Source organism: Bombina bombina, chromosome 3 (genome assembly GCF_027579735.1).
Source record: "Bombina bombina isolate aBomBom1 chromosome 3, aBomBom1.pri, whole genome shotgun sequence".
Taxonomy (NCBI): domain Eukaryota; kingdom Metazoa; phylum Chordata; class Amphibia; order Anura; family Bombinatoridae; genus Bombina; species Bombina bombina.
The window spans coordinates 806711835-806738163 of NC_069501.1; the positions used below are offsets into that span (position 1 = coordinate 806711835).

At 37.4% G+C, this 26329-nt stretch overlaps 1 protein-coding gene across 2 annotated transcripts in view; it reads right to left on the reverse strand.

Moving 5' to 3' along the window:
* Positions 1 to 26329, reverse strand: part of SLC9A7 (solute carrier family 9 member A7) — a 363606-nt gene that overhangs the window by 239202 nt on the left and 98075 nt on the right. For both annotated transcript variants that reach the window (XM_053707739.1, XM_053707738.1), the window contains exon 2: positions 18972 to 19171. In XM_053707739.1, coding sequence (XP_053563714.1) covers positions 18972 to 19171 — 200 coding nt within the window. The remainder of the gene's footprint in view (positions 1 to 18971; positions 19172 to 26329) is intronic.

A 26329-nucleotide genomic window follows, 5' to 3' on the forward strand; every position in this document is an offset into this window, starting at 1 on the left:
ACCCCTTTGGCATTGATAATGTACATGTTGTTATACTCTGCTTGATCTACACATGTAGTGTTTTCTCTGCTTCATTTACTCACTGCAGCACACAGGGAGCTCCAGTTGTGGGTGAGCTGTCACACCCTATAATTCTATAGCCTGCACCTACTAGCACATCAGGGTGCTTCAGTAACATGTGAGTATCCATTTGGCTCATTGATCATCAAGCTGGTGACTCTACACATGAGGCGCCCCTTTGTTCCTTTTTATCTACACTCTGCAGCTTATCCGGACTAGTCTGTGAGGAGAAGGCAGCCACTACATGATAGCCTATTTTAGGTGAAGACTTCCTTACCTTAAAGAAGTGCATCCAATTCGTTTTTTGGGACTTATTGATTGTAGGATTTTGTATGTATGCTAATCATATGTTTGTCTTTTTGCATATGGTACACTGTTAACAATCAATATATCCAACCTGTTATACATGCGCCCCCTCGAAATTTCAGCATTTAACACTCTTGTATACAATTATATATCAATAAATATTGTAAACTTATTCTCATACCTAAAAAGAGAATATTCAGGTTAACATGGCAACAAGCTGAGGCAGGAATAATTGCACACATACAGGTATACCCCGCTCATACAGCGGGTTAGGGACCGGAGCCCCGCTGTAAAGTGAAAACCGCCTTAAAGTGAAACAAGGCAGTTTTGGCTTTCTTTTCACTTGCCAGTGTGTTTAAAAACTTAAAAATATGTTTTAACTAACTTATATTAGGTGTACAATTGTGCTAAGTTTAGTTTAAAACTCGCACAGCACAGTATTCAATAAATGCTGAACCTGTAAAATAGTGACAATCACTGTAGTACAATTTGCCAGAGTATAGCACTGAGACACAGATTGCACTGTAATGCTGTAAACAGAGTGAACTAAGCATAATAAAATAGTGCCAGTTACTTTTCTTGCAATCTCATGAAGATTACAGCACTGTTTTAAAATCCTTGGAGGTTGAACTTCAGCTCCACAAAGCGCTGTATTAGCGAAGCGCTGTAAAGTGAAGCGCTGTAAAGTGAGGTATACCTGTACATATATAGCCAGGGATATACACACACTCAGATATATATGCACACACACAATCACAGATACACTCAAACACTCACAAACTAACTCTCACTCACTCTTAGACATAAGACTCACACACACTTTTAAACACTCTGTCACACAGTTTCTCTCACATAAATTCTCACTCTCTCACAACACACATCCTATTTCTCACTCTCTCATATTTCACTATCTAACACACACAATTGTTTTGCAGTTACTATGGAGGTGGCACATTTATTACTTCTTCTTAAAGGCAATAACAGCCATACCTTTACAATGTAGTTTTTTTTTTTTACATATCCTATGCTACAGCAGGACAAGGAGAATAAAAAATAAGAAAAGTAGGAATAAGTAAATATGATGCCCTCTCTAATTTCCTGTGCAGCCATTAATAGGGTACAAGCTAAGGTTGCTAAAAAAAAAAAAAAAAACTAAGACATAAAAGTGTAGAACCCACCTCTACAATAGACAAACTTTTAACCATCATCTTTTCAGGCAATGCATATTTTATACTGACTCAATGTAGCTCGCTCCTGCTATGAGACAGAGCAAGAGTGAGCTACATTGAGTGTAATGGCGCGATCTGGGCGGGCTGTGACTAGACAGCTGACCAGATGCGCTCAGGGGGAAAACCAGACCCGCTCAGTAGAGCATAGAGCGGCGGTCTGAAAAACCCTCTTTTTTTAATCAAATTTCGGTGGCAAAATTACGTTGCATAAAGTTTGCGCTAAGATAATGTTACATAATTCTGCACTAAGTGCAGAATTATATAACATTATTTTCTAGGTTTACTGCGCCTTTAACTTCTTATAAAGTGTACACAAATGTTGAGTGTTTTCTTTACCCTTATACTACCCATCCTGACTGACTTGCTTATCATTCTGCCAGAGTGGAGTAGCTGTACAATAATTTAAAGTGTATTTGAAGTATTACAGGGAATTATTTCTTTTTACAGAATTAAAAAAAACTTAAATTATATATGTTTTGCTGGCACATCATTTTTGTTGCCAATATGTATGTATGTATGTATGTATATATACAGTGGATATAAAAAGTCTACACACCCCTGTTAAAATGTCAGGTTTCTGTGATGTAAAAAAATGAGACAAAGATAAATCATTTCAGAACTTTTTCCACCTTTAATGTGACCTATAAACAGTACAACTCAATTGAAAAAGAAACTGAAATGTTTTAGGTAGAGGGAAGAAAAAATATAAAAATAAAATAATATGGTTGCATAAGTGTGCAACTTATTAAACTAATACTTTGTTGAAGCACCTTTTGATTTTATTACAGCACTCAGTCTTTTTGGGTATGAGTCCATCAGCATGGCAGTTGGCACATTTTGACTTGGCAAGATTTGCCCACTCTTCTTTGCAAAAACACTCCAAATCTGTCAGATTGCGAGGGCATCTCCTGTGCACAGCCCTCTTCAAATCACCCCACAGATTTTCAATCGGATTCAGATCTGGGCTCTGGCTGGGCCATTCCAAAACTTTAATCTTCTTCTGGTGAAGCCATTCCTTTGTTGATTTGGATGTATGCTTTGGGTTGTTGTCATGCTGAAAGATGAAGTTCCTCTTCATGTTCAGCTTTCTAGCAGAAGCCTGAATGGTTTGTGCCAATATTGACTGGTATTTGGAACTGTTCATAATTCCCTCTAGTTTAACTAAGGCCCCAGTTCCAGCTGAAGAAAAACAGCCCAAAAGCATTATGCTGCCACCACCATGCTTCACTGTGGGTATGGTGTTCTTTTAGTGATGTGCAGTGTTGTTTTTGCGCCAAACATATCTTTTGGAATTATGGCCAAAAAGTTCAACCTTGGTTTCATCAGACCATAACACCTTTTCCCACATGCTTTTGGGAGACTTCAGATGTGTTTTTGCAAAATGTAGCCTGGCTTGAATGTTTTTCTTCGTAAGAAAAAGCTTTTGTCTTTCCACTCTACCCCATAGCCCAGACATATGAAGAATATGTGAGATTGTTGTCACATTTACCACACAGCCAGTACTTGCCAGATATTCCTGCAGCTCCTTTAATGTTGCTGTAGGCCTCTTGGTAGTCTCCCAGACCAGTTTTCTTCTCGTCTTTTCATCAATTTTGGAGGGACGTCCTGTTCTTGGTAATGTCACTGTTGTGCCATATTTTCTCCACTTGATGATGACTGTCTTCACTGTGTTCCATGGTATATCTAATGCCTTGGAAATTCTTTTGTACCCTTCTCCTGACTGATACCTTTTAACAATGAGATCCCTCTGATGCTTTGGAAGCTCTCTGTGGACCATGGCTTTTGCTGTGGGATGCGACTAAGAAAATATCAGGAAAGACCAACTAGAGCAGCTGAACTTTATTTGGGTTTAATCAGAGGCACTTTAAATGATGGCAGGTGTATGCTGACTCCTATTTAACATGATTTTGAATGTGATTGCTTAATTCTGAACACAGCTACATCCCCAGTTAACAGGGGTGTGTAGACTTTATATATATATATATATATATATATATATATATATATATATATATATATATATATATATATATATATATATATATATATATATATATATATAAATCAACATGGCTTACCCAGCAAAAAGTTATAGGGGGAATCTTCTGTTTTTAAGGCACTTTCTACATGATGTGGATTGTTTTAACAAGTTAAGCATTTTTATATTTTGAGAAAACAGAAATCTTTATAAAAATTAAAGTTTATGTGACAAATACATGTTGAAAATAGCAGACCATTTTTCTAAATAACATTTAAAAAAAACTAATTAAAGCAAATAATATCTAATTGGTCACTAAAGCTGTCTTTGGCATGGGCTTTCTTTTTAATGCTATACATACACTCCATATGGAAACATATCATATTCTGTAACAAATAAGTTCATATTGGACTTTTGAAGTTGTTCTTGTGTGTAGCTGTGCACGCTGTTTTCACTTATGCTTGCATTTTGTGTAGAGGTGAATTTAAAACCCCGTCAATACTGAAGACTTATAAGGGTGAAAAAAGTGTACTTTAACATTGCTTTGAAAAAGGTGACATTTTTCTTCCCTCTAATTACAATTTTGGATAGAGGAAGTGCTTATGTAAAAAGTCTATAACAAATTAAGATAAACCGTGTACAACATTGGGGCATCATTTTGCTACAAATTAACCCTCACTATGGATAATGAGGAAGCTTCCTATGTATTTACCAACTTTGAGGATGAAATATTAAGATATAAACCCGAAGAGGAAATTGTTTATTGATAACTTGTTTTATGAGATTGATACATTGAGGAAAAAAGATCTAAAGTTGGAATTAGATATTAAATCATTTCTCATTTATAAACACCATAAACGTATTCCTAGAGGTTTAAGGATCAGGAAGTTTCCATCATTTAAAATTACAGATAGTGACTTTATCAATAAATGGAATGCTGTATTGGATGCCTGTTCATTTGCTCTTATCGATTTATTGATTGAATTTAAACAAAAACAGAAACAAGATCTACTTCAAGAAATTAAGGAGATCCAAGAAAGGCTAAAAACAGTATGAAAGGATCCTGAATTCAAAAAATATGATAAGCAATTTGAACAAAATATGATCACCTTCAGACAAGAATTATGGGAGTTCAAGTCTAGGAAAATTGCATGCGACAAATATGACTATGACCATAACTCTGTTTATAGATGGGACCACCAAGACAATCCCAATCGAGGAGGAAACAAATATAAAAGATGGCAGAAGAACAAAACAAAGCAATCAAAAAATGACACTTTTTCGGACACGGAGTATGAGATTGAGTCTTCGGACTATGAAGCTGAAATAGAAGAACGTGAAACAGCTGTTTTACAATTAACAGAGGAGCAAACCGTAAAAAAACCGTGTCAAAAAATGGACATGCAAAGACTCTTACAAATGTAAGAAAAAACCCCGGAAAGGTAAACGAGGAAGAGGATTATCCACACCATCAGGACAATGGTCGAGAATACCAACAAAGGGGACTTGGCTTTGTTCCGTCTCAGCATTTTAACCTATTTAACACTATTTTGGATGTTAATAGATTCGTTAGAAAATTGGTATTACGCAAACATTTTATTGATGCTGAGATGGCACAGGACCAGGAAAAACTGGATTTGGACACAAAAGATGTAAATGAACCAATGCCATTACCTGACATATGTTCTATCATTAATTTGCAGTATCTACAAGCTGAAAGTGATGGTACAAGGGATGATTTAGTTAATGAATCTCATATTGATTTTAGTAACTGCAGAAAAAAGAGCAATTTTTATCCTGTACATTCTAGATCAAATGCGATAGTTGTATCATTCAATTTCCTTAATTTCTCTTCAACTACTTTTTGAAAAACTTCTAACATTAAGACAACAAATTTGACAAAGAAAGAAAAAGAGGCACTAACAAAGATTTTGCAGGATAGTAGAATAGTGATTAGACCATCCGACAAGGGTGGGAACGTTGTGATATTGGATAGAGTAGCATATATTAGTGAAGCACAACAACAATTAAAGGACAGAGAGGTATACTTAAAGTTGAGAGAAAATCCCACTGAACAATATAGAAACATATTGACAGAAATAGTTAAAATGGCAAGGTATAATAACATTATAACACAAGCTATTGAAGAGAGTCTCATTCCTGAATATCCAATAACCCCTATATACCACTACTTTCCTAAAGTCCACAAAGATCTCACAAACCCCCTAGGTCGCCCAATAATTGCGGGAATTGAATCACTAAATGAACCACTATCAGAACTTATGGATAATTATCTTCAACCGCTAGTAAAATTACTTCCTAGCTACATACAAGATACAACATCGCTGCTCTTACAGCTTAAACAAATTAAGTGGAAACCAACCTATCGGTTCTTTGTAGCTGATGTATCGTCACTCTACACTTCCATTCAACATGCCAGAGGGCTAGAAGCTGTGGAATATATTTTAGAAAGATATAGCAACTATGAGGACAATACAAAACAATTCATATTGAGATCCATTGACTACCTTGACACATAATTTTTTCATGTTCGATGGGGGTTTCTATCTCCAGAGAAGTGGGACTGCTATGGGGGCAAAATTTGCCCCCTGTTATGCCAACCTTTTTATGGGTTGGTGGGAGCACGTCTATGGAGATGGGAACCCCTATCGTGACAACATCATTCTATATGCTCGTTATATAGATGATTTGTTTTTTGTTTTGGATTGCAGTGAACAAACAGTTGAGAAATTCTGTACCTATCTAAATGGGAATACTAGAGGTATTAGTTTCCTAGGGGAACAAAATCAAAATCAGATTACTTTCTTAGATATAGTAATATCAGCAAGTACTGAAGAATGTGTCATTGAGACTGACCTCTTCAGAAAACCTACGGCAGGGAACACTATCCTAGAATTTTATTCGAGTCACCCCCGACATACACTTCGGGGCATTCCAAAGGGTCAATTTATACGTGCGAAACATAATTGTTCAAACCAAGATAATTATATTAAACAGGTCAATAACCTGACACAGCGTTTAAGGGAAAGAGGCTATAGTGAAGATATTTTGAACAAAACAAAAATGGAAGTTGACCAAATCCCAAGAGAACAACTTTTGGGGTATAAAAAAAGAAACAATAGGGGAACCAAAGAGAAAACAAAATTCATTACTACATACAGTGCACAATATGGGCAGGTATGCAATATCATCAAAGAGAGCATCCCTATTTTGGGTATTGATCCCATATTGAAGAAAATCACACAGGATGGTTGTGAGTTTATCTCTAAAAAGGGTAAAACAATAGGTAATATTGTATCCCCTTCAGATCTCCCAAGAGAGACCAAGACATGCTGGTTAAAACAACAAAAAGGGTTCTTTAAAAAGGACAGTCTAGTATAAATTAAACTTCTATTATTCAGATAGGACTTTTAATTTTAATCAACTTTCCAATTTACTTTTATCATCAAATTTGCTTTTTTCTCTTGGTATTCTTAGTTTAAACTAAACATAAGTAGGCTCATATGCTAATTGCTAAGCCTTTGAGGGCTGCCTCTTATCACATGCTTTTTCAACACAAAGAGACAGAAAGTACACGTGGGCCATATAGATAACACTGTGTTCAGGCACAGGGGGTTATTTAAGATTTAGCACAAAACAATGCTAAATGCAAGACAATAGATAATAAACAGTCACAGTCATGTGATCAGGGGGCTGGGAGAAGGTTCCTAGATACAAGGTAATCACAGAGGTAAAAAGTATATTAATATAACTGTGTTGGTTATGCAAAACTGGGGAATGGGTAATAAAGGGGAAATGTAGGAAAAAACCCAGAGACAGAACTTTTTTTCACTTTCTGCGATGAGATTTTTTTTTAGTGAAAAGTTTTCTGCAGGTCAATTTTAAATAAAATAAAATGGTAAATTTGTCAGTTACACTAAAGCACCAGATCAATTGCAATGTGTTGGTTAATTGCAGAATAAAGCAATATTTAAAGTTGTATAATCTAGTACAGTAGTTGAAAATTGCATTGCAAATTAGCTGCAGACCAAAAAAAGTAATTGTAAAATGTCTCTTGAATTAATTTGTTTCCTTTTCTCTTAGTCTAACATAGAAATGTAGTAATAAAAAGGTGCATTGCTCATACGAACATCTTACATTCAGAAAAAAACTGCTTTGCAGACTTTGAAAAGCTAGGGAACGAGCTTGCAAAAACCTCAGAGCCAGACAACGATCAATGCACTGCTGCATATTTGATTGTTGTCTTCAAACAGCACTTTGCTCTGGATGCACTGTTAAGGAAAACGTATACAATGCAGCCAGAGAACAGCAATGTTTAAAAAGAACAGCCTAATGTGGAGCAGCACTGAAAAGTTAATGTGCTAACAGTTCCTGTCTGCATTTTCTGCGATGACATCTCAGATCACCCTATGTTCTGCCTTGGGGGGAAAACATATGTAAAACCTGTGACTACGTAGTGGAGGGCAATACCTGCAGTTCTACAACTACTACACAAACACATGAGATAAAATTCTATATAAACTGCAATACAACACATGTTATTTACCTACTCACCTGTAGGGGTTGTTTGAAGCAGTACGTAGGTAGAACCAAGAGGGCCCTAAAAGATAGGGTATTACAACACCTAAGATCCATTGAGGATGAGGAGTCAAATACACTGATAGCAAAACACGTCAGGGAATTTCACAATTCCAATCCTAATCTCTTACAAGTACAAGGAATCGACCATGTGCCAAGTTGGCATAGGGGGGCAATAGAGAGAATAAACTGAACCTTAGAGAGGTATTTTGGATATTCACCCTTAAAACATCTATCCCTGATGGTTTAAACTTTAGGAGAGATATTGATCTGTATGTGTAAGAATTCTTTAGCAGTGAAATAACTTAATGAGGGTATTATTCTTGTAATGGAATTCATTAGGAATGAGAATGCTATATGAATACAATATAGGAATATTACAACAAAATCATTGTATGAATTACTTGATCCCAGGCATATATATATATAAATATATATATATATATATATATATATATATATATATATATATATATATATATATATATATATATATATATATATATATATTTGATCAATTGGAAGGTGTACATATAATTAGTTATAATGTTAAGAAAAGTGAAATAATGAATTATAAATCAACTGTTTTTGATTAACTTGATAGTGTAACAAATGTACAATCAATTATGAATAGCCTTTCTTCTTTTTTGATCAATTTCACTATGCAGTAATAATATAATCCAGATACATTTATTTAAAATTGAGGGTTTACATATATTTGACATGCTGTACCTTTAAGATTTTTTAAAAAATGGTGTATAAAAAGCCGGAAATGGCCGCTGCTCCTCCATGCAGAGAACAAGTGCCGTGTGCACGAAACATGTCTGCTGAGCAGCATGGCTATACACTGTATACCCCTATTATCTACTTTCATGATTTTAACTACGTTTGGAAATAAAAGACTTTTTTAATATTTTTTACTCACTTGTCTATGACTGGTGCTTTGGACATCTATGTACTATATATATATATATATATATATATATATATATATATATATATATATATATATATATATATATATATATAAAATGTTATTTATAAAAGTTACTTAAAGGGATACTAAACCCAATTTTTTTCTTTCACGATTCAGATATCGCATGAGATTTTAAGCACCTTTCTAATTTACTCCCATTATTTTTCTTTGTTCTCATACTATCTTGATTTGAAAAAGCAGTACTGTAAACTTTAGAGCCGGACAATTTTTTGTTCAGCACCTGGGTAGCACTTGCTGATTTGTGGCTAAATGTAGCAAACCAATCAGCAAACTCTACTAAGGTGCTGAACTAAAAATGGGCCGGCTCCTAACCTTTTATTACTGCTTTTTCAAATCAAGATAACATGAGAACAAAGAAAAATTGATAAAAGAAATAAAAAAGTTGCTTAAAATTGCATGCTCTGGGGGCAGAGTTAGCCACTACAAGGATGAGACGTGTTTTCTGCAGCTCCTGCTCCCAAAAATAATATTTGCTAAAATCTGAGAAATCCAGCCAAATAAGCCTTCATCATTTGTTTATGATCCTATACACAAAGGCCTGGGCTTTCGGAACTCTTCATTTTCAAGTTCTTAGCAAAGCAGGAGCTAAGACGCCATGCTCCTGCATGATGAGGCCCTGATCACACGAGGTACCGGCTCTTTATTTTTATCAGACTAGCGTGACTTCCAGATCAACGACTGAGCAATTAATAACACCTTATAGCCATACTTCAGAACGCTCTGGACCAGCTGCATTTTACAAATATATCTCTAGATCAGGGCCACGGAACCCCCACTCTCTAACTGGACACTCAGGAAGCTATTCGGATTACCGTTTTTTTTTCTCTACAAAGCACTCAGGGAACACCCTACTGGGTCGTACGAAAATCGCAGCAATATGGGGTCACTTGATGGAGAGGAATCCATCACCCTGCTACCTCTAGATAGCTACTTTACGGATATCAAGCAGAGTTTACTAGCTCTCCTAGAGCTGGCAGTGCAACTGCCGCAGATCTCTCGCCCTCCCCACAACTGTGAGACGCGACAAGAGGAATCCTCTCCTATAACTCAGCAGACCAGTGGAGGCTGGGATACAAGTGGGTATCAGGACTCCCCATTAGGAACAGACCTTATATACGCAAGTGCTAATGCAGACATCATCTTTTCTGACCGCCGCTGGAGCGCTTTGAAAGAGAAGCCTTTACTTTTTCTTTCACGGGAACTTCAACATGGCCATGAGATCTCTACTTTGCTAGCCTGCCACAAAGGTCGAGAGAAGGCGACGTCATACTCCCTGGCTGAGACGGAGGAGATGCTTAACCTGGTTGTATACTATTCTAGAGCAGTGGCTCGCCTCTACCCGCCTCAGCTTTCTGAAACATGGACATACATGGGACTTATGGAAACTTCCCCCTCCGATGTGTTGACTCTTTTCAGGTTAGGTGTGGGCTAATCTCTGACTCTCAACATCGGATTTTCATTTATTATATCCATATACTACTGTTGTGTTAGTTTATACCACTGCTTCAATACTTAAGTTAAATTCTCACCTTATGTTTGTTTTGATCACACATTTCACAGAGTCCTAGTAGTTATTATAGCTATAGTAATTTTATTGAGACACACTTATACCTTTAGATTAAGGAGCTCAAGGTGACATTTGAACCAATAGGGATATTTAGAGGGTTATCTTCCTTTCTTATCGTCCTCACCTACCATAAGATATTGCCTCAACACTGATCAAGCATCTCTTATAAACCAAAATTATCAAGTTCCCCTTCACCCCCATCCACCTTTCTTATCATACTGATATAGTGTTCCCATGGGGTAGACTCTAGCCATTTGCTGATAGCCCTGAAGGGGACACATTATTCAATTTTTTGTGGAATTAGTCTTGCAGGAAGTTTATTCAATACATGACCTATAACCTACATGAAAGAGGCACACTATGTATGGCTCAGAGGTTTATGACTTTTACCAGATTGGAGATCCATCTAATAACATCTAATACCAACCTACCTATAGTCCTCTAACTACACCCTCAGATACCCTTACACCCATCAAACCTTTCTCTATAGATGAACCTTGCTTGTATTACAGCCCTTCTTACCCATTTCAGTGACTTCAACATTAACACTGCCGGTGGCCGAGGCAGTGTAGCAAATAATAAAGGCAGAAATAGGAAGACTGTCTCTTTCTGATATTTTGATAGGCATTTTTTCTCTGGGTGTATAGGTAGCGGTTAAACACCACGGGTGGTTGGTTTTTTTAAGTTGGCAGCTATGTTACTAATTTGATCAGACTACAAATCTACCCCGGTCAGGCTTAGCACATCTTGCGACCCATAGGGTTGTGAAAGATACTAGACAGCGCCACTAGTGCAGAGACTCATTACATACCAGTCCGAATATTAGCTCAAGATTTTATTAACAGTGTCCTTAAGTTTAAGCAACCATATCATCTCACTTGTCTCTCCCTTACCCCTATACTCCCAATTCTGAGCGGCTCTTGCCCGCTGACTCGCTCTCCCCCTAAATAAAGGTTCCCAGGTAACTATCATTCACCACGTTTTTAGTATATCAGTTGGTCCAAAAGTGGCCGGTTAAATGGTTACCACATATCTAATACTTGTTTAGAAAAGAGATATCATATGTCCATATATGCTGTCATAGAGGGCTTATATAGAGGAACTGCTAACTGAATATGCATGCCCTGGTCTAGAAAGTCTATTTTTTTGTGAATTCATTGTTTGTCATGCAGTATGTATATGGTAATCACCTCTCTTGTTGTTTAAATACTGGTCATCCATTATTGTGGTTTCAACAAAATTTAAAGTTCATACAGAAGAATTGCAACTAGAGCATTGTGTTTAACTAGAGTCTTTCACTGTTAGTAGCCTTATACAGATGCAATCGCACTTACTGGATATTATCTGGACGAATAACTCAGCTTTAATACAAAGTAGCGATACCATTTTTGAAAGACCGGATGTAGTTTTTTGGCGTGCAGCCTCAAAGATTTCACAAAAAGATCTCTACTGACTGAATCCGAGGTCAACACGCTACATAGTAGCGCTATATCTACAGGAGATTCGCTCTAAGACAAGCGACGGGCATGTGAACAAAAGACACCTTTCCGGTGTAAGTAAGCATTAATACCTTTCAATTATAACTTTATACTTGGTGACAAGGATTTCCTGTCTCATTGCAGGCATTCCAGAATCTTTGTGCAGCTTTCACGATACCAGCTGCTCTGCATAATCCTCCTGGCTCATATCTTCAGCATTTATTGAGCTTACTGTTTATAGAAGATCTATATTTTGCTTTTATTGTTGCTTTTATTTTTGTCTGTTTCTATACGATTGTTTTTATATAATTGCCTATTGTTTATTAGAAGAATTTATATGTACTCCGCATATGTGCACAATATGATGTTTTAAATTAACTCTTTGTAAAATAAATTTTTATATATTAGAACTAGTCGGATACTGCTCTTATTAAGGTCCTCAGAGAGCGCTGCAGCTACTAATTCTAGTGTAACTGAGATTACACTTTAATTGTCCACGATCCTTGTATTTGGGAAATAGAGAGAAAATTTCCCTTAGCTGCTGGTTTTAATTGCTGAACCTTCTATAGCGCAGTAAACTGCTACCCTTCCTTTTTACCTAAAAGAGTATGCACCCTGAGTGGCACTGAAAATGAAAAGGCACGGAAGTTTTTCTAGCTTTTGTTCTGTCTCAGCTGAGTGCATCTCTCTCTCTTTATATATTTAGATGAGAAGCCATCAGATCTATTTCTGGAAGACCCCCCCCATCTGTACAATCTGACAAAATACATCTGGATGGAGAGACCACTCCCCCGGATGTAAGGTCTGACGGCTGAGATAATCCGCTTCCCAATTGTCTACACCTGGAATATGCACCGCAGAAATTAGACAAGAGCTGGATTCCGCCCAAGAAAGTATCAGATATTCTTCTTTCATAGCTAGGGGACTGCGAGTCCCTCCCTGATGATTGACCTATGCCACAGTTGTGATATTGTCCGTCTGAAAACAAATGAATGGTTCTCTCTTTAACAGAGGCCAAACCTGAAGAGCCCTAAAAATATCATGGAGTTCTAAAATATTGATTGGAAATCTCGCCTCTTGAGGTTTCCAAACCCCTTGTGCGGTCAGAGATCCCCAGACTGCTCCCCAACCTGAAAGACTTGCATCTGTTGTGATCACAGTCCAGGTAGGACGAACAAAGAGAGGCCCCCTGAATTAAAAGATGATGGTCTAACCACAAAGTCAGAGAGAGTTGAATGTTGGGATTTAAGTATATCAATTGTGATATCCGAGTATAATCCCCACACCATTGATTCAGCATACAAAGCTGTAGAGGTCTCATATGAAAACGAGCTAAGGGGATCGCGTCCGATGCTGCAGTCATGAGACCTAAAACTTCAATGCACATAGCCACTGAAGGAAATGATTGAGACTGAAGGTTTCGACAAGCTGAAACCAATTTCATTTGTCTCTTGTCTGTTAAGACATGGACACTGAATCTATCTGGAAACCTAAAAAGGTGACCCTTGTCTGAGGAATAAAGAAACTCTTTGGTAAATTGATCCTCCAATCATGTCTTTGAAGAAACAACACTAGTTGATTTGTGTGAGATTCGACTAAATGTAAAGACTGAGCTAATAAGGAAACACTGCAATACCCTGTTCTCTGATTACAGATAAAAGGACACCGAGAACCTTTGAGAAGATCATTGGAGCTGTTGCTAGGCCAAATGGAAGAGCAACAAATTGGTAATGCTTGTCTAGAAAAGAGAATCTCAGAAACCAATAGTGCTCTGGTTGAATCGGAATGTGAAGATATGCATCCTTTAAGTCTATTGTGGAAATGTAATGACCTTGCTGAACAAAAGGCAGAATAGTCCTTATAGTGACCATCTTGAAAGTTGGGACTCTTAAAAAACGATTCAAAAACTGCATATCCAGAACTGGCCTGAATGAATTTTCTTTCTTTGGGACAATGAATAGATTTGAATAAAACCCCAGACCCTGTTCCTGAAACAGAACTGGTATGATTACCCCTGAAAGCTCTAGATCTGAAACACACTTCAGAAAAGCCTGAGCCTTCACCGGATTTGCTGGAACGTGAGAGAGAAAAAAATCTTCTCACAGGAGGTCTTACTCGGAATCCTATTCAATACCCTTGAGAGACAATACTCTGAATCCACTGATTTTGAACAAAATCTGCCCAAATGTCTTGGAATCATTTCAATCTGCCCCCCCACCAGCTGAACTGGATCGAGGGCCGCACCTTCATGCAGACTTGGGGTCTGGCTTTGGTTTCTTAAAAGGCTTGGATTTATTCCAACTTGAAGAAGGTTTCCAATTGGAACCAAAGTCTTTAGGGGAAGGATTGGTTTTCTGTTCCTTATTCTTTTGAAACAAACAAAAACGATTAGAAGCTTTAGGTTTACCCTTAGATCTTTTATCCTGAGGCAAAAAAACTCCCTTCCCCCCCAGTGATAGTTGAAATAATTTAATCCAACTGAGAACCAAATAAATTGTTATCTTGGAAAGAAAGAGATAGTAATCTAGACTTGGATACTATGTCAGCATTCCAATATTTGAGCCATAAAGCTCTTCTAGCCAAAATAACTAAAGACATAAATTTAACATCAATTATGATATCAAAAATGGCATCACAGATAAAATGATTAGCATGTTGAAGCAAACGAACAATGCTAGACAAATCAGGATCTGTTTCCTGTTGCGCTAGGCTATCCAACCAAAAGGTTGATGCAGCCGCAACATCAGCCATAGAAATGGCAGGCCTGAGAAGAGAACCAGAATATAAATAAGCTTTCCTTAGATAAGATTCAAGTTTCCTATCTAAAGGATCTTTAAAATAAGTACTGTTTTCCATAGGAATAGTAGTACGTTTGGCAAGAGTAGAAATAGCTCCATCAACTTTGGGGATTTTTTCCCAAAACTCTAAGTTAGCCGCTGGCAAAGGGTACAACCTTTTAAACCTAGAAGAAAGACTGAAAGAAGTACCAGGCTTAATCCATTCCTTAGCAATCACATCAGAAATAGCATCAGGAACTGGAAAAACCTCAGGAGTAACCACAGGAGGTTTATAAACAGAATTTAAATGTTTACTAGTTTTGATATCAAGAGGACTAGACTCCTCAATATCCAAAGTAACCAACACTTCTTTTAACAAGGAATGAATATACTCAATCTTGAAAAGATAAGTAGATTTCTAAGTGTCAATGTCTGAGGTACGATCTTCTGAATCAGAGAGACCCTCATCAGAGGAGGATATTTCAGTATGTTGTCGGTCAATAGAAATGTCATCAATTTTATGAGAAGTTTTAAAAGAACTTTTACGTTTATCAGAAGGCGGAATAGCAGACAAAGCCTTCTGTATCGCATCAGCAATATAATTTTTCATATCAACAGGGATATCATGTACATTAGATGTTGAAGGAACAACAGAAACTGTGCTAGTACTGATGGAAAAGTTTTCTCCGTGCAAAAGCTTATCATGACAAATGTTACATATTATAGCTGGAGATATAATCTCAGCTAAAGTATAACAGATACACTTAGCTTTGGTAGAACTGTGATCAGGCAGCAGGGTTCCAACAGTTGTTTCTGAGACAGGATCAGATTGAGACATCTTGCAAAATGTAAAAGATAATACAACATTAAAGCAAAATTTACAATTTCCTTATATGGCAGTTTCAGGAATAGGAAAAAATGCAAACAGCATAGCCCTCTGAGCATATAGAAGGCAAGAGGCATATAGGAAGTGGGGTGAAAAATAAACTAAATTTTTTTGGCACCAAGAATGACGCACAATGCAAAAGGAAGTTAATTTTTTTTTGGCGCCAACAACATCCGGAAAAGACAACTCGCGTCATAACAGATGCAACCTCGTGCAAGGAAACCTGGTGTCAACTAAACGCCGGAAATAACGAACTTGCATCATCAAAGACATACCTTCGCGCCAAAATAATTCTCGCGCCAAGAATGACGCAATAAATAACAGCATTTTGCGACCTCGCAAGCCTAATTTTGCCTGCGAAATTAAAAGAAAAAACAGTAAATTTAAAAAAAGGACTATACCCCAGGTAAGAAAAATAACTTCCCAAAACATGCTTCCCAAACTGAAACTGACAGTCTGCAAAAGGAAATCTACATAGACCTGACTCATGGCAAATATAAGTAAAATACATATATTTAAAACTTTATATTAATACATAAAGCGCCAATCCATAGCTGAGAGTGTCTTAAATAATGAAAACATACTTACCGAAAGACACCCATCCACATATAGCAGATAGCCAAACCAGTACTGAAAAAGTATCAGTAGAGGTAATGGAATGGAAGAGTATATCGTCGATCTGAAAAGGGAGGTAGGAGATGAATCCCTACGACCGATAACAGAGAACCTTTGAAAAGATTTCCCGCAAGGAAAACCATAAAATCAATAGGCGATACTCCCTTCACACCTCTCTGACAAACACTGTACTCTGAGAGGAATTGGGCTTCAGAATGCTTAGAAGCGCTTATCATAGAAGAAATCATAGAAATCAAGCACAAACTTACTTCACCACCTCCATAGGAGGCAAAGTTTGTCAAACTGAATTGTGGGTGTGGTGAGGGGTGTATTTATAGGTATTTTGAGGTTTGTGAAACTTTGCCCCTCTTGGTAGGATTGTATATCCCATACGTCACTAGCTCATGGACTCGTGCAAATTACATGAAAGAAACTTCATATTTTTTCACTGTATCATGACTTGATCGTGCAAAATATCTGATTTTGGGTAAAGCCTTTGTTGTGGTGTAGAATATATGTGTGCAAAACAAATGTATATAAGGAATAATATGATTATTGGCTGTGTGAGAAATAACAATACAATTTGTTGATCTACTAAATACTCCAGATCAGTGATTTTTAACCTTTTTTTTGCCGTGGCACACTTTTTTACATTAAAAAATCCTGTGGCACACGACCATCCCAAAATTTAAAAAAATCACACATTGTAGCCTAATACAGCATATATATACACATACACACAAACACACACATACTGTATGTATTGTGCTGTTAAGCCATGCCTCCTACAAACTACCGCTGCACTGGGAGTAAAAAACAAGCAAAGTTTAAAAAATATGTCACACTGTTGTCAGTCTGCCGTGGCACACCTGAGGATCTCTCACGGCACACTAGTGTGCCACGGCACACTGGTTGAAAAACACTGCTCCAGATCATGATCTACCTTTGGGGCACACATAACCTAATTTACGGTTCCTGCTCATCCCAAAGAATAAATTTTAGTGTGCTAGGGGTTTGACAGTAACCTGTGATTTGTATGTGAATATGCTCCTTTTAGAAAGAGCATCCTTATGTAACTTTGTACAACATGGCGGAGGCAGGAAAGAATGGTTCTGTTTAGAAACCTTTCAACCCTTCAATGAACCTAAATTGCAAATTGTTTATATCAAGATGAATTGTCAGTATTCCTTTAAGTAACCTTTTCTGTAAAGGGACAGTAAACACCTTGCAATCACAAGACAGTTCTGATGTTCTGCTATAGAATAACATAATAGTAATCCTTTTTACCGGAATTTGTTTCAGTAGCCAAACTCTACCCACCATTTGCATTATTTGGAGGAGCCAATCTGAGCTTTAGTCAGCAGACTACAAGGCTAGCTCTGGTCATAAAGTTAGTATAAAGTACTCTGTTTTGCAGTTATCAGTTAAAGGGATACAACAGAGCATGTAATTTTAAGCAACTTTCTTAATTTATTCCTATTATTTTTCTTCGTTCTTTTGATATCTTTATTTGAAAAAGCAGAAATCTAAGCTAAGGAGTCGGTCGATTTTTGGTTCAGACCCTGGATAGCGCTTGCTGATTGGTGGGTACATTTAGCCACCAATCAGTAAGCGCAACCCAGGCGATGAACCAAAAATGGGCCGGCTCCTTAGCTTAAATTCCTGTTTTTCAAATAAAGATAGCAAGAGAACGAAGAAAAATTGATAATAGGTGTAAATTAGAAAGTTGCCTAAAATTACATGCTCTATCTGAATCATGAAAGAAAAAAATGTGGGTTTAGTATCCCTTAAAGCCAAATAGTGAAAGATTTATAGCAGAGTTAGAGGAGTTAGAGTTGATAAGTCAGCAAGTTGCTCTTCATGTGCTGAGAAGTAGAAATTGTTCAATTTTCAGAGCTAAATTACATGAAAAGGGGGCAAATAAATAATGAAACTATATTGCACCGTTCTTATTCAAAAATCTCAAGGTGTTTACTCTCCCTTTAACAAAACAAAAAAGTAGCCTTTTAATGAACAAAACCCTTGAATTAGATTGTTGGTGCATTACTAACTTGTACATTTTGTACAAGGGAGAAATGGTCCCAGAAAAGTTTAGAGACGCTTTATTACACATCACTTTAACAACAAAAGGCCTATCATTATAGAGGGCTAATATTAACTCGCAAACTGTGGTTTATTAAGGACACCGGTCTTTCCAGACTGGCTTCCTACATATTCCTTAGCTCTCATCATATTAAATGACAATTGCAGGTCAAAGGTTAGGAGTAGTATCTGCTGTCTCTCTGCTGCATCCTCAACCGCAGATGACATAAGCAGGACCTGTAGATTTGCTCACCCCTGTTAGGCAAAGCTATAATGTGACAGATGTTTCAAACTAGTTAATAATACTCTACTGTTACAATAAATAAGATTGTGAGAATGTCCTATTCACTGCAAGAGTTTATATTTTATAATGGAGGAAAATGAAGTTTGCACCTACTTTTCTCAACATGTCATTCTGTTCCACATTATGTATTTTCTCAGGGCTGATTTCACCTTTTAAGGTGTATTCAAAAACCTTTCCGCTCACGTTGACGAGGAGGGTAGTATATGCTCTTTCTTCTTGAGCACAGCTGATTGGCTTGTCATGGCCGCTGGAGGAAGGTGAGCCGTACCTTAAAATCACACCAACTATGAGTCCTGGAACACAGAAGTAGGTGTAAAACATGAGTCCCTTAATTAAACAATAACTGCTTTATACTTGTAGTGTTACATGTCCTTTCTTTTTAGCTTACAATTTGATTTGAAAAGTTATATTTTTACTGAATATTTAGATTGCTGTTAAACAATAGTCCTACTATTTATATATTCTGTAATACCTTACAAAAACAACAGAAACAAAAAAATACAATTCCTGTATAAGAAAAATAGAGCTCACTTAAACAGAATAATATCTTAACCAGACTCTTTTTAAAAAAAAAAAACTGAATTCATTAGAGCATGTCACTTTTAAATCACAGATCCTAGCTATGTGTTTAACACACAGAAAGAAGTTAAACACATACGTTAAGGCTGGCCCAGGGACCACATGAGTAACAGCTCTCAACCAGGAAGCTGCGAGTGATTGGTAACTATCATTCAATATGGGTTGAAGAGCCATGTTCTGCTCAGAAGCTACAATGCTTGCAGGTCTGAGTAGGAGCCCAAAATTATCTAGGATTTATAATGCAAAAAATGCAAGTTGTAAGAATTTCAAAGAATTTCCCTTTAATTTCTAGGCATACAAATAAAGTTTATAATGGTAAGGCTTTCAGTTAGATACCTCTGCCACAGAAAAATCTTTTATATCAAGTTAGTTGCATTTTCCAACTTTCCCACTAGGGGGCAATCTTATTACTCAATTTCCATGAACCATGAATAAGTAAAAATCTTTGAGTATTATTCAATTTAAAATCTGTTTTACAAGTACAGTTGTTAAACAGTTTAATCAATGTTCACGTATGTTTAGGGCTGACACCTCAGCCATGTTTTCCTGGACACTTATGAGTTACACATGCTGCAGGGTATGCAGGGAGGAACATGTATTGTGTTTCTGGACAGCACTATTCAAATTCCTCCCTGCATACCCTGCAGCATGTGTAACTTATAAGTGTTCTGTATTTTAAAGGACGGGTGGCAACCCTACAATATATTCCTAATATCTCTCATGATGCATCCTCTGTAGCACAAATCTGACATATCAGCATGATAATTTAGCAGGAGTTAAGTAACCCTTTGAGTGAATTGTAAAATAAATCTAAACATCGTCTATACAATTGAGAATTGTATTTTACCTAAGGATTGACAAATCCTATGAGTCTGAGAGGCATGGCTCCTACAACTTTACTCTGGCTTCCAACTTTATGGATTCTTCTACCTCCATTCCTACATAAAATCCTTCCCTTCTTTCTAAACAAGTAGGGGGCTTCTCATTACAATTATTGCTAATACATGGATGTAACAAATATATTGCTGTTCAAAACTGAAATGCTTCCATGTGGATTCCAGTTTGGGTTGGAATGTCCCTTTACTAAGCCTTATATGTAACCATTTTTGACTGGCAAAAGGGTACAACATAATTTTTTCTTTTTTTAAACAAAGTATTTGAATAAATGCACTTTCAGGTTATGTAAAGGAAACACACCATGGCAGATGATCGGGACAAGTAAGCAGTAACCTTGCCTTGCCAAAAGTACCAGGTGGCTCTATAGAATCATCTGAAGAAGCAAAGCATTTGGGAAGAAGACAAACAAACATTCCAAGGGATCCCCAATGCATTTACTGCTATGTAAGAAACATTGCTTCTGGCACAATACTGCTTCCCAATTCTAAAGACTTTGCATGAACATGGATAAAACTACCCTGATGCCTGTCAACTAAATGTGCAAGAAAGCTACAGCATAGATTTGTCGTCTTTCCTTAAAGGGTTACAAAGAACATTAGATACAGATCTCCATCCTTTTCCTCTGATTATTCTGCACATCCACCTGACTGGCGTCTCTTGTAATGATTAGGCTGACCATACGTCCCGTTTTGAAAAGGGACAGCATCGTTATTTTATGTTTCTTCGCCGTCCCGTCGTTTTTTTAATAATGTACATTTTGTCCCGTTTTTTAGTTTATCCGATTGCCGCCAGAGCCAGTCTAATTTTTTAGCACACACACACACACCACTACTAAAAAAATTAAAGTCCCCGCCCGCGGGGAGGGTAGTTTGTTTTTCATCCACACCGCGTGTATGCCACATGCATGATAGAAAGTGACAGGTGACAGACTGAGCTGAGGAGAGAGACTTCGTGACGAGGTCACAAGAGGGAAGATAGTAAGAACTACTAGCTAGCCGCCAAGCAAGAGTCTGACTAGATCTGTCATCAATCTAAAGATCATCTGCCTCTGCCATCATCAATTCTGACCATCAGAGAGATAATTCAATAGATCAACTTCTGCAAGAGATGTGCACGTTAAGAGCCTGACCTGTGTGCCTGTCAATCAATTTAACATTATAAAATTATTCTGCTGCAGTGCAACAGGATGCTAATTATGTTGTACGGTTATCATTATCAATCAAGTAACTATTTTCACATTTTTCTCAGTTCTTCTATGTAATATTTTTGGGCAACTCAGCTAAAATCTTCAACTACTATTATACTAATCAATCCAGATCTTCCAAACGCCTGTTCAGAGGCTACACTTCTACCCTGCCTTTACCAAAAATCAGTTAATATTTTAAGGGAAATTGCCTTGACAACATAGAGGATAATTTGGAAACATTGAGTTAGCTAAAGGGCATGTGATTAAAAAATATACACATTCCCAATTTAGATCATGGGGACATTGTGAAAACACTGGAGATTGGTATTTAGACGTTATGGTGAAAACTCACTTTTTTAAAGCATGTTTGTGTTTGGCAAATGTAAAATGGTTTGATAAATTTGAATACTTTACGATAGTGGAGATAGTGAGACCATTAACAGAAGAATAATTGTTGGCTCAATAGTTTATATTCATGTCATAAAAGTTAACTTTTGTTAAAATCTTACTTTTTTTCCTATGACTAAAGAATATTAACCCCATCCCGTTTTTGACATCTCAATGCCCCTTTTTTGTCTCAAGGAAATATGGTCAGCCTTGTAATGATGGACCTTTTAAACTAGACCAATACACCCTGGTCACATCTGCCTTCATCAGATTGAAAGACCAACAAGGGTGTGAGAGATGAATGCTTAAGGGATGGACATTGCCTTTGTGACACCAATATAAATATCTCAGTAGCAGAAGTCTCATGTGATACTGTGCAGAAGGAAGAGCATTTATTAAGCAATGGTCACCAATCCTTAACATAGGAAATCCCATGGGTTTAATTCTCCTTAGCACCTGCATGGTTTGGGAAACCCTTCTTTCAGAGAGAACACTATAAACCCCCAAGTATAGTAATTAGGGTGTCACACAGAAACTAATTTACTTCTGCATTTATTTTTTTAAACTACAGATATCTTTATACTACAAAAATGTACTACAGATTGAATCTCATCATCTATCCTATAATCGAGTTTGTAACACGTACGTCAGTGTCGCCAGTTGTGCACGCATCCTCAAAGGAATGCTGGCTGCGCGAGGCACCCAAAAGAATGTTTGCTGCGCGAAGCAGCCAAAAGAAGCTGCATCCCGGTGGATTCCAAAAATGGCACCATCCTGCCATTTTCGGAATCCCCCTGGATGCAGTGTAGGCAAACTCAAAGCCTTAAAAAAAAAAAAAAAAAAAAAAAAAAAACACACAACCGCCCACACGAAATAACAGAAAAAACACATAACCGCCCACGAGAAATACATTTAAAACAAGTAACCGCCCGCACAAAGTATAACACAAAAAAACCTAACCTCCCGCACAAAGTATTAACAAACACCAAACTTGAACTTTCATTATTCAGATACGACTTAATTTTAATCAACTTTCCAATTTACTTTTATCATCAAATTTGCTTTTTTTCTCTTGGTATTCTTAGTTTAACCTAAACATAGGTAGGCTCATATGCTAATTTCTAAGCCTTTGAGGGCTGCCTCTTATCACATGCTTTTTAAATCTCTTTTCAACACAAAGAGACAGAAAGTACACGTGGGCCATATAGATAACACTGTGTTCAGGCACAGGGGGTTATTTAAGATTTAGCACAGCACAATGCTAAATTTAAGACAATAGATAATAAACAGTCACAGTCATGTGATCAGGGGGCTGGAAGAAGGTTCCTAGATACAAGGTAATCACAGAGGTAAAAAAGTATATTAATATAACTGTGTTGGTTATGCAAAACTGGGGAATGGGTAATAAAGGGATTATCTATCTTTTAAAACAATAACAATTCTATGGTAGACTGTCCCTTTAACCCCTTAACGACCAAGGACGTACGCCACACGTCCTCTAAAAAAATACACTTAATGACCGAGGACGTGTGGCGTACGTCCTTGGTCTGGAAAGCAGCTGGAAGCGATCCTGCTCGCTTCCAGCTGCTTTCCGGTTATTGCAGTGATGCCTCAACATCGAGGCATCCTGCAATAACCCCCCTTGGCCATCCGATGCAGAGAGAGCCACTCTGTGGCCCTCTCTGTACCGGACATCGATGGCCGGTTTCGTTGGTGGGTGGGAGCCAGTCTGGGAGGCGGGTGGGCGGCCATCGATGGGCTGTATCATGTGGAGGGGGGCGGGATCGTGGGCGGGAACGCCGTGCACGCGCGCGTGCGCGCGCGCGCGGGCGCGCGCAGGGGTAGGAAGCGGGTGGGAACCGCTACACTACAGAAAAGTGATGGGATTAAAGTGGCAGTGATTGCCAAATTTATTTACATATATGTGAATCTAAGAGATCTGGGAGGGGTGGTGGGTTGGTCTTTTGGGGGGGGGCAAGCTACACTACAGAAAATCATTAAAAAAATAAAAATAAAAACATATTTTACTATAAACTGGGTACTGGCAGACAGCTGCCAGTACCAAAGATGGCTACTAATAAGTTAGAGGGGGATGGGTAAAGAGCTGTTTGGGGGGTATCAGGGAGGTTGGTGGCTAAGGGGGGATCCTCCAGAGCAGCATATGTAAGTATGCCTTTTTTTTTTATTTATTTTTTATCAAGGATAGCTTTTTTTTTTAGTACTGGCAGACTTTCTGCCAGTACTTAACATGGCGGGGACAATTGTGGGGTGGGGGAGGGAAGAGAGCTGTTTGGGAGGGATCAGGGGGTGTAATGTGTCAGGTGGGAGGCTGATCTCTACACTAAAGCTAAAATTAACCCTGCAAGCTCCCTACATGCTACCTAATTAACCCCTTCACTGCTAGCCATAATACACATGTGATGCGCAGCGGCATTTAGCGGCCTTCTAATTACCAAAAAGCAACGCCAAAGCCATGTATGTCTGCTATTTCTCAACAAAGGGGATCCTAGAGAAGCATTTACAACCATTTGTGCCATAATTGCACAAGCTGTTTGTAAATGATTTCAGTGAGAAACCTAAAATTGTGAAAAATTTTACTTTTTTTTTTTATTTAATCGCATTTGGCGTTGAAATGGTGGCATGAAATATACCAAAATGGGCCTAGATCAATACTTAGGGTTGTCTACTACACTACAATAAAGCTAAAATTAACCCTACAAGCTCCCTACATGCTCCCTAATTAACCCCTTCATTGCTGGGCATAATACAGGTGTGGTGCGCAGTGGCATTTAGCGGCCTTCTAATTACCAAAAAGCAACACCAAATCCATATATGTCTGCTATTTATGAAAAAAGGGATTCCAGAGAAGCATTTACAACCATTTGTGTCATAATTGCACGAGCTGTTTGTAAATAAATTCAGTGAGAAACCTAAAGTTTGTAACAAAATGTGTGAAAAAGTGAACAATTTTTTTTATTTGATCGCATTTGGCGGTGAAATGGTGGCATGAAATATACCAAAATGGGCCTAGATCAATACTTTGGGATGTCTTCTAAAAAAAAATATATACATGTCAAGGGATATTCAGGGATTCCTGGAAGATATCAGTGTTCCAATGTAACTAGCGCTAAGTTTGAAAAAAAGTGGTTTGGAAATAGCAAAGTGCTTCTTGTATTTATTGCCCTATAACTTACAAAAAAAGCAAAGAACATGTAAACATTGGGTATTTCTAAACTCAGGACAAAATTTGGAAACTATTTAGCATGGGTGTTTTTTGGTGGTTGTAGATGTGTAACAGGTTTTGGGGGTCAAAGTTAGAAAAAGTGTGTTTTTTTCCATTTTTTCCTCATATTTTATATTTTTTTTATAGTAAATTATAAGATATGATGAAAATAATGGTATCTTTAGAAAGTCCATTTAATGGCGAGAAAAACGGTATATAATATGTGTGGGTACAGTAAATGAGTAAGAGGAAAATTACAGCTAAACACAAACACCACAGAAATGTAAAAATAGCCTTGGTCCCAAACGGACAGAAAATGGAAAAGTGCTCTGGTCACTAAGGGGTTAAATAAAACCTTACATTAAATTACAAAAAAAAAATATCTAAAATTACAAAAAATAAAAAGCTTTAAAATTACAGAAAAAATAAACAAAATGATCAAATGAAAAAATTAAACCTAATCCCTATGAAAATAAAAAAGTCCCCCCAAAATAAAAAAACCCTAAACTAAACTACCAATAGCCCTTAAAAGGTTCTTTTGTAGAGCATTGCCCTAGGTTAAACAGCTCTTTTACATATAAAAATTACTAAATCCCCCCTAGCAGTAAAAAAAAAACCCACCCACCAAATCCCCCAAAATAAAAAAACTAACACTAAAAACGCTAAAGGGGCATTTGTATGGGCATTGCCCTTAAAAGGGCAATCCGCTCTTTTCCAGCCCATTAAATTCCTAATCTTAAAAAAACAAAAAAATCCAAACACTAAGCCCTAAATAGGTACTCACCGTTCCTGAAGTCCAGTGAAGAAGGTCTTCTTCCAGGCGGCTCCATCATCTTCTATCTTTATTCGGAGCTAAGGCAGCGCGGAGCTGGCTTTCCCGATGCGTGGGGGCTCCTCTTCATACAAATATATACAAATGCCCCTTTAGGGGCAATGGGTAGTTTAGGTTTTTTTAGTGTTATGTTTTTTTTATTTTGGAGGTTTAGTGGTTAGGGGGTTTTACTGTTAGGGGGTAATTTATTTAGGTAAAAGAGCTGTTTCCATTTTAAGGGCTATTGGTAATTTAGTATTAGATTAGGGGGTGTTTTTATTTTTGGGGGGAATTTTTATAGGGGTATTAGTTTAGGTTTTCATTTTTTATTATGGATAGCTTTGTCTATTTTTTCTGTAATATTACAT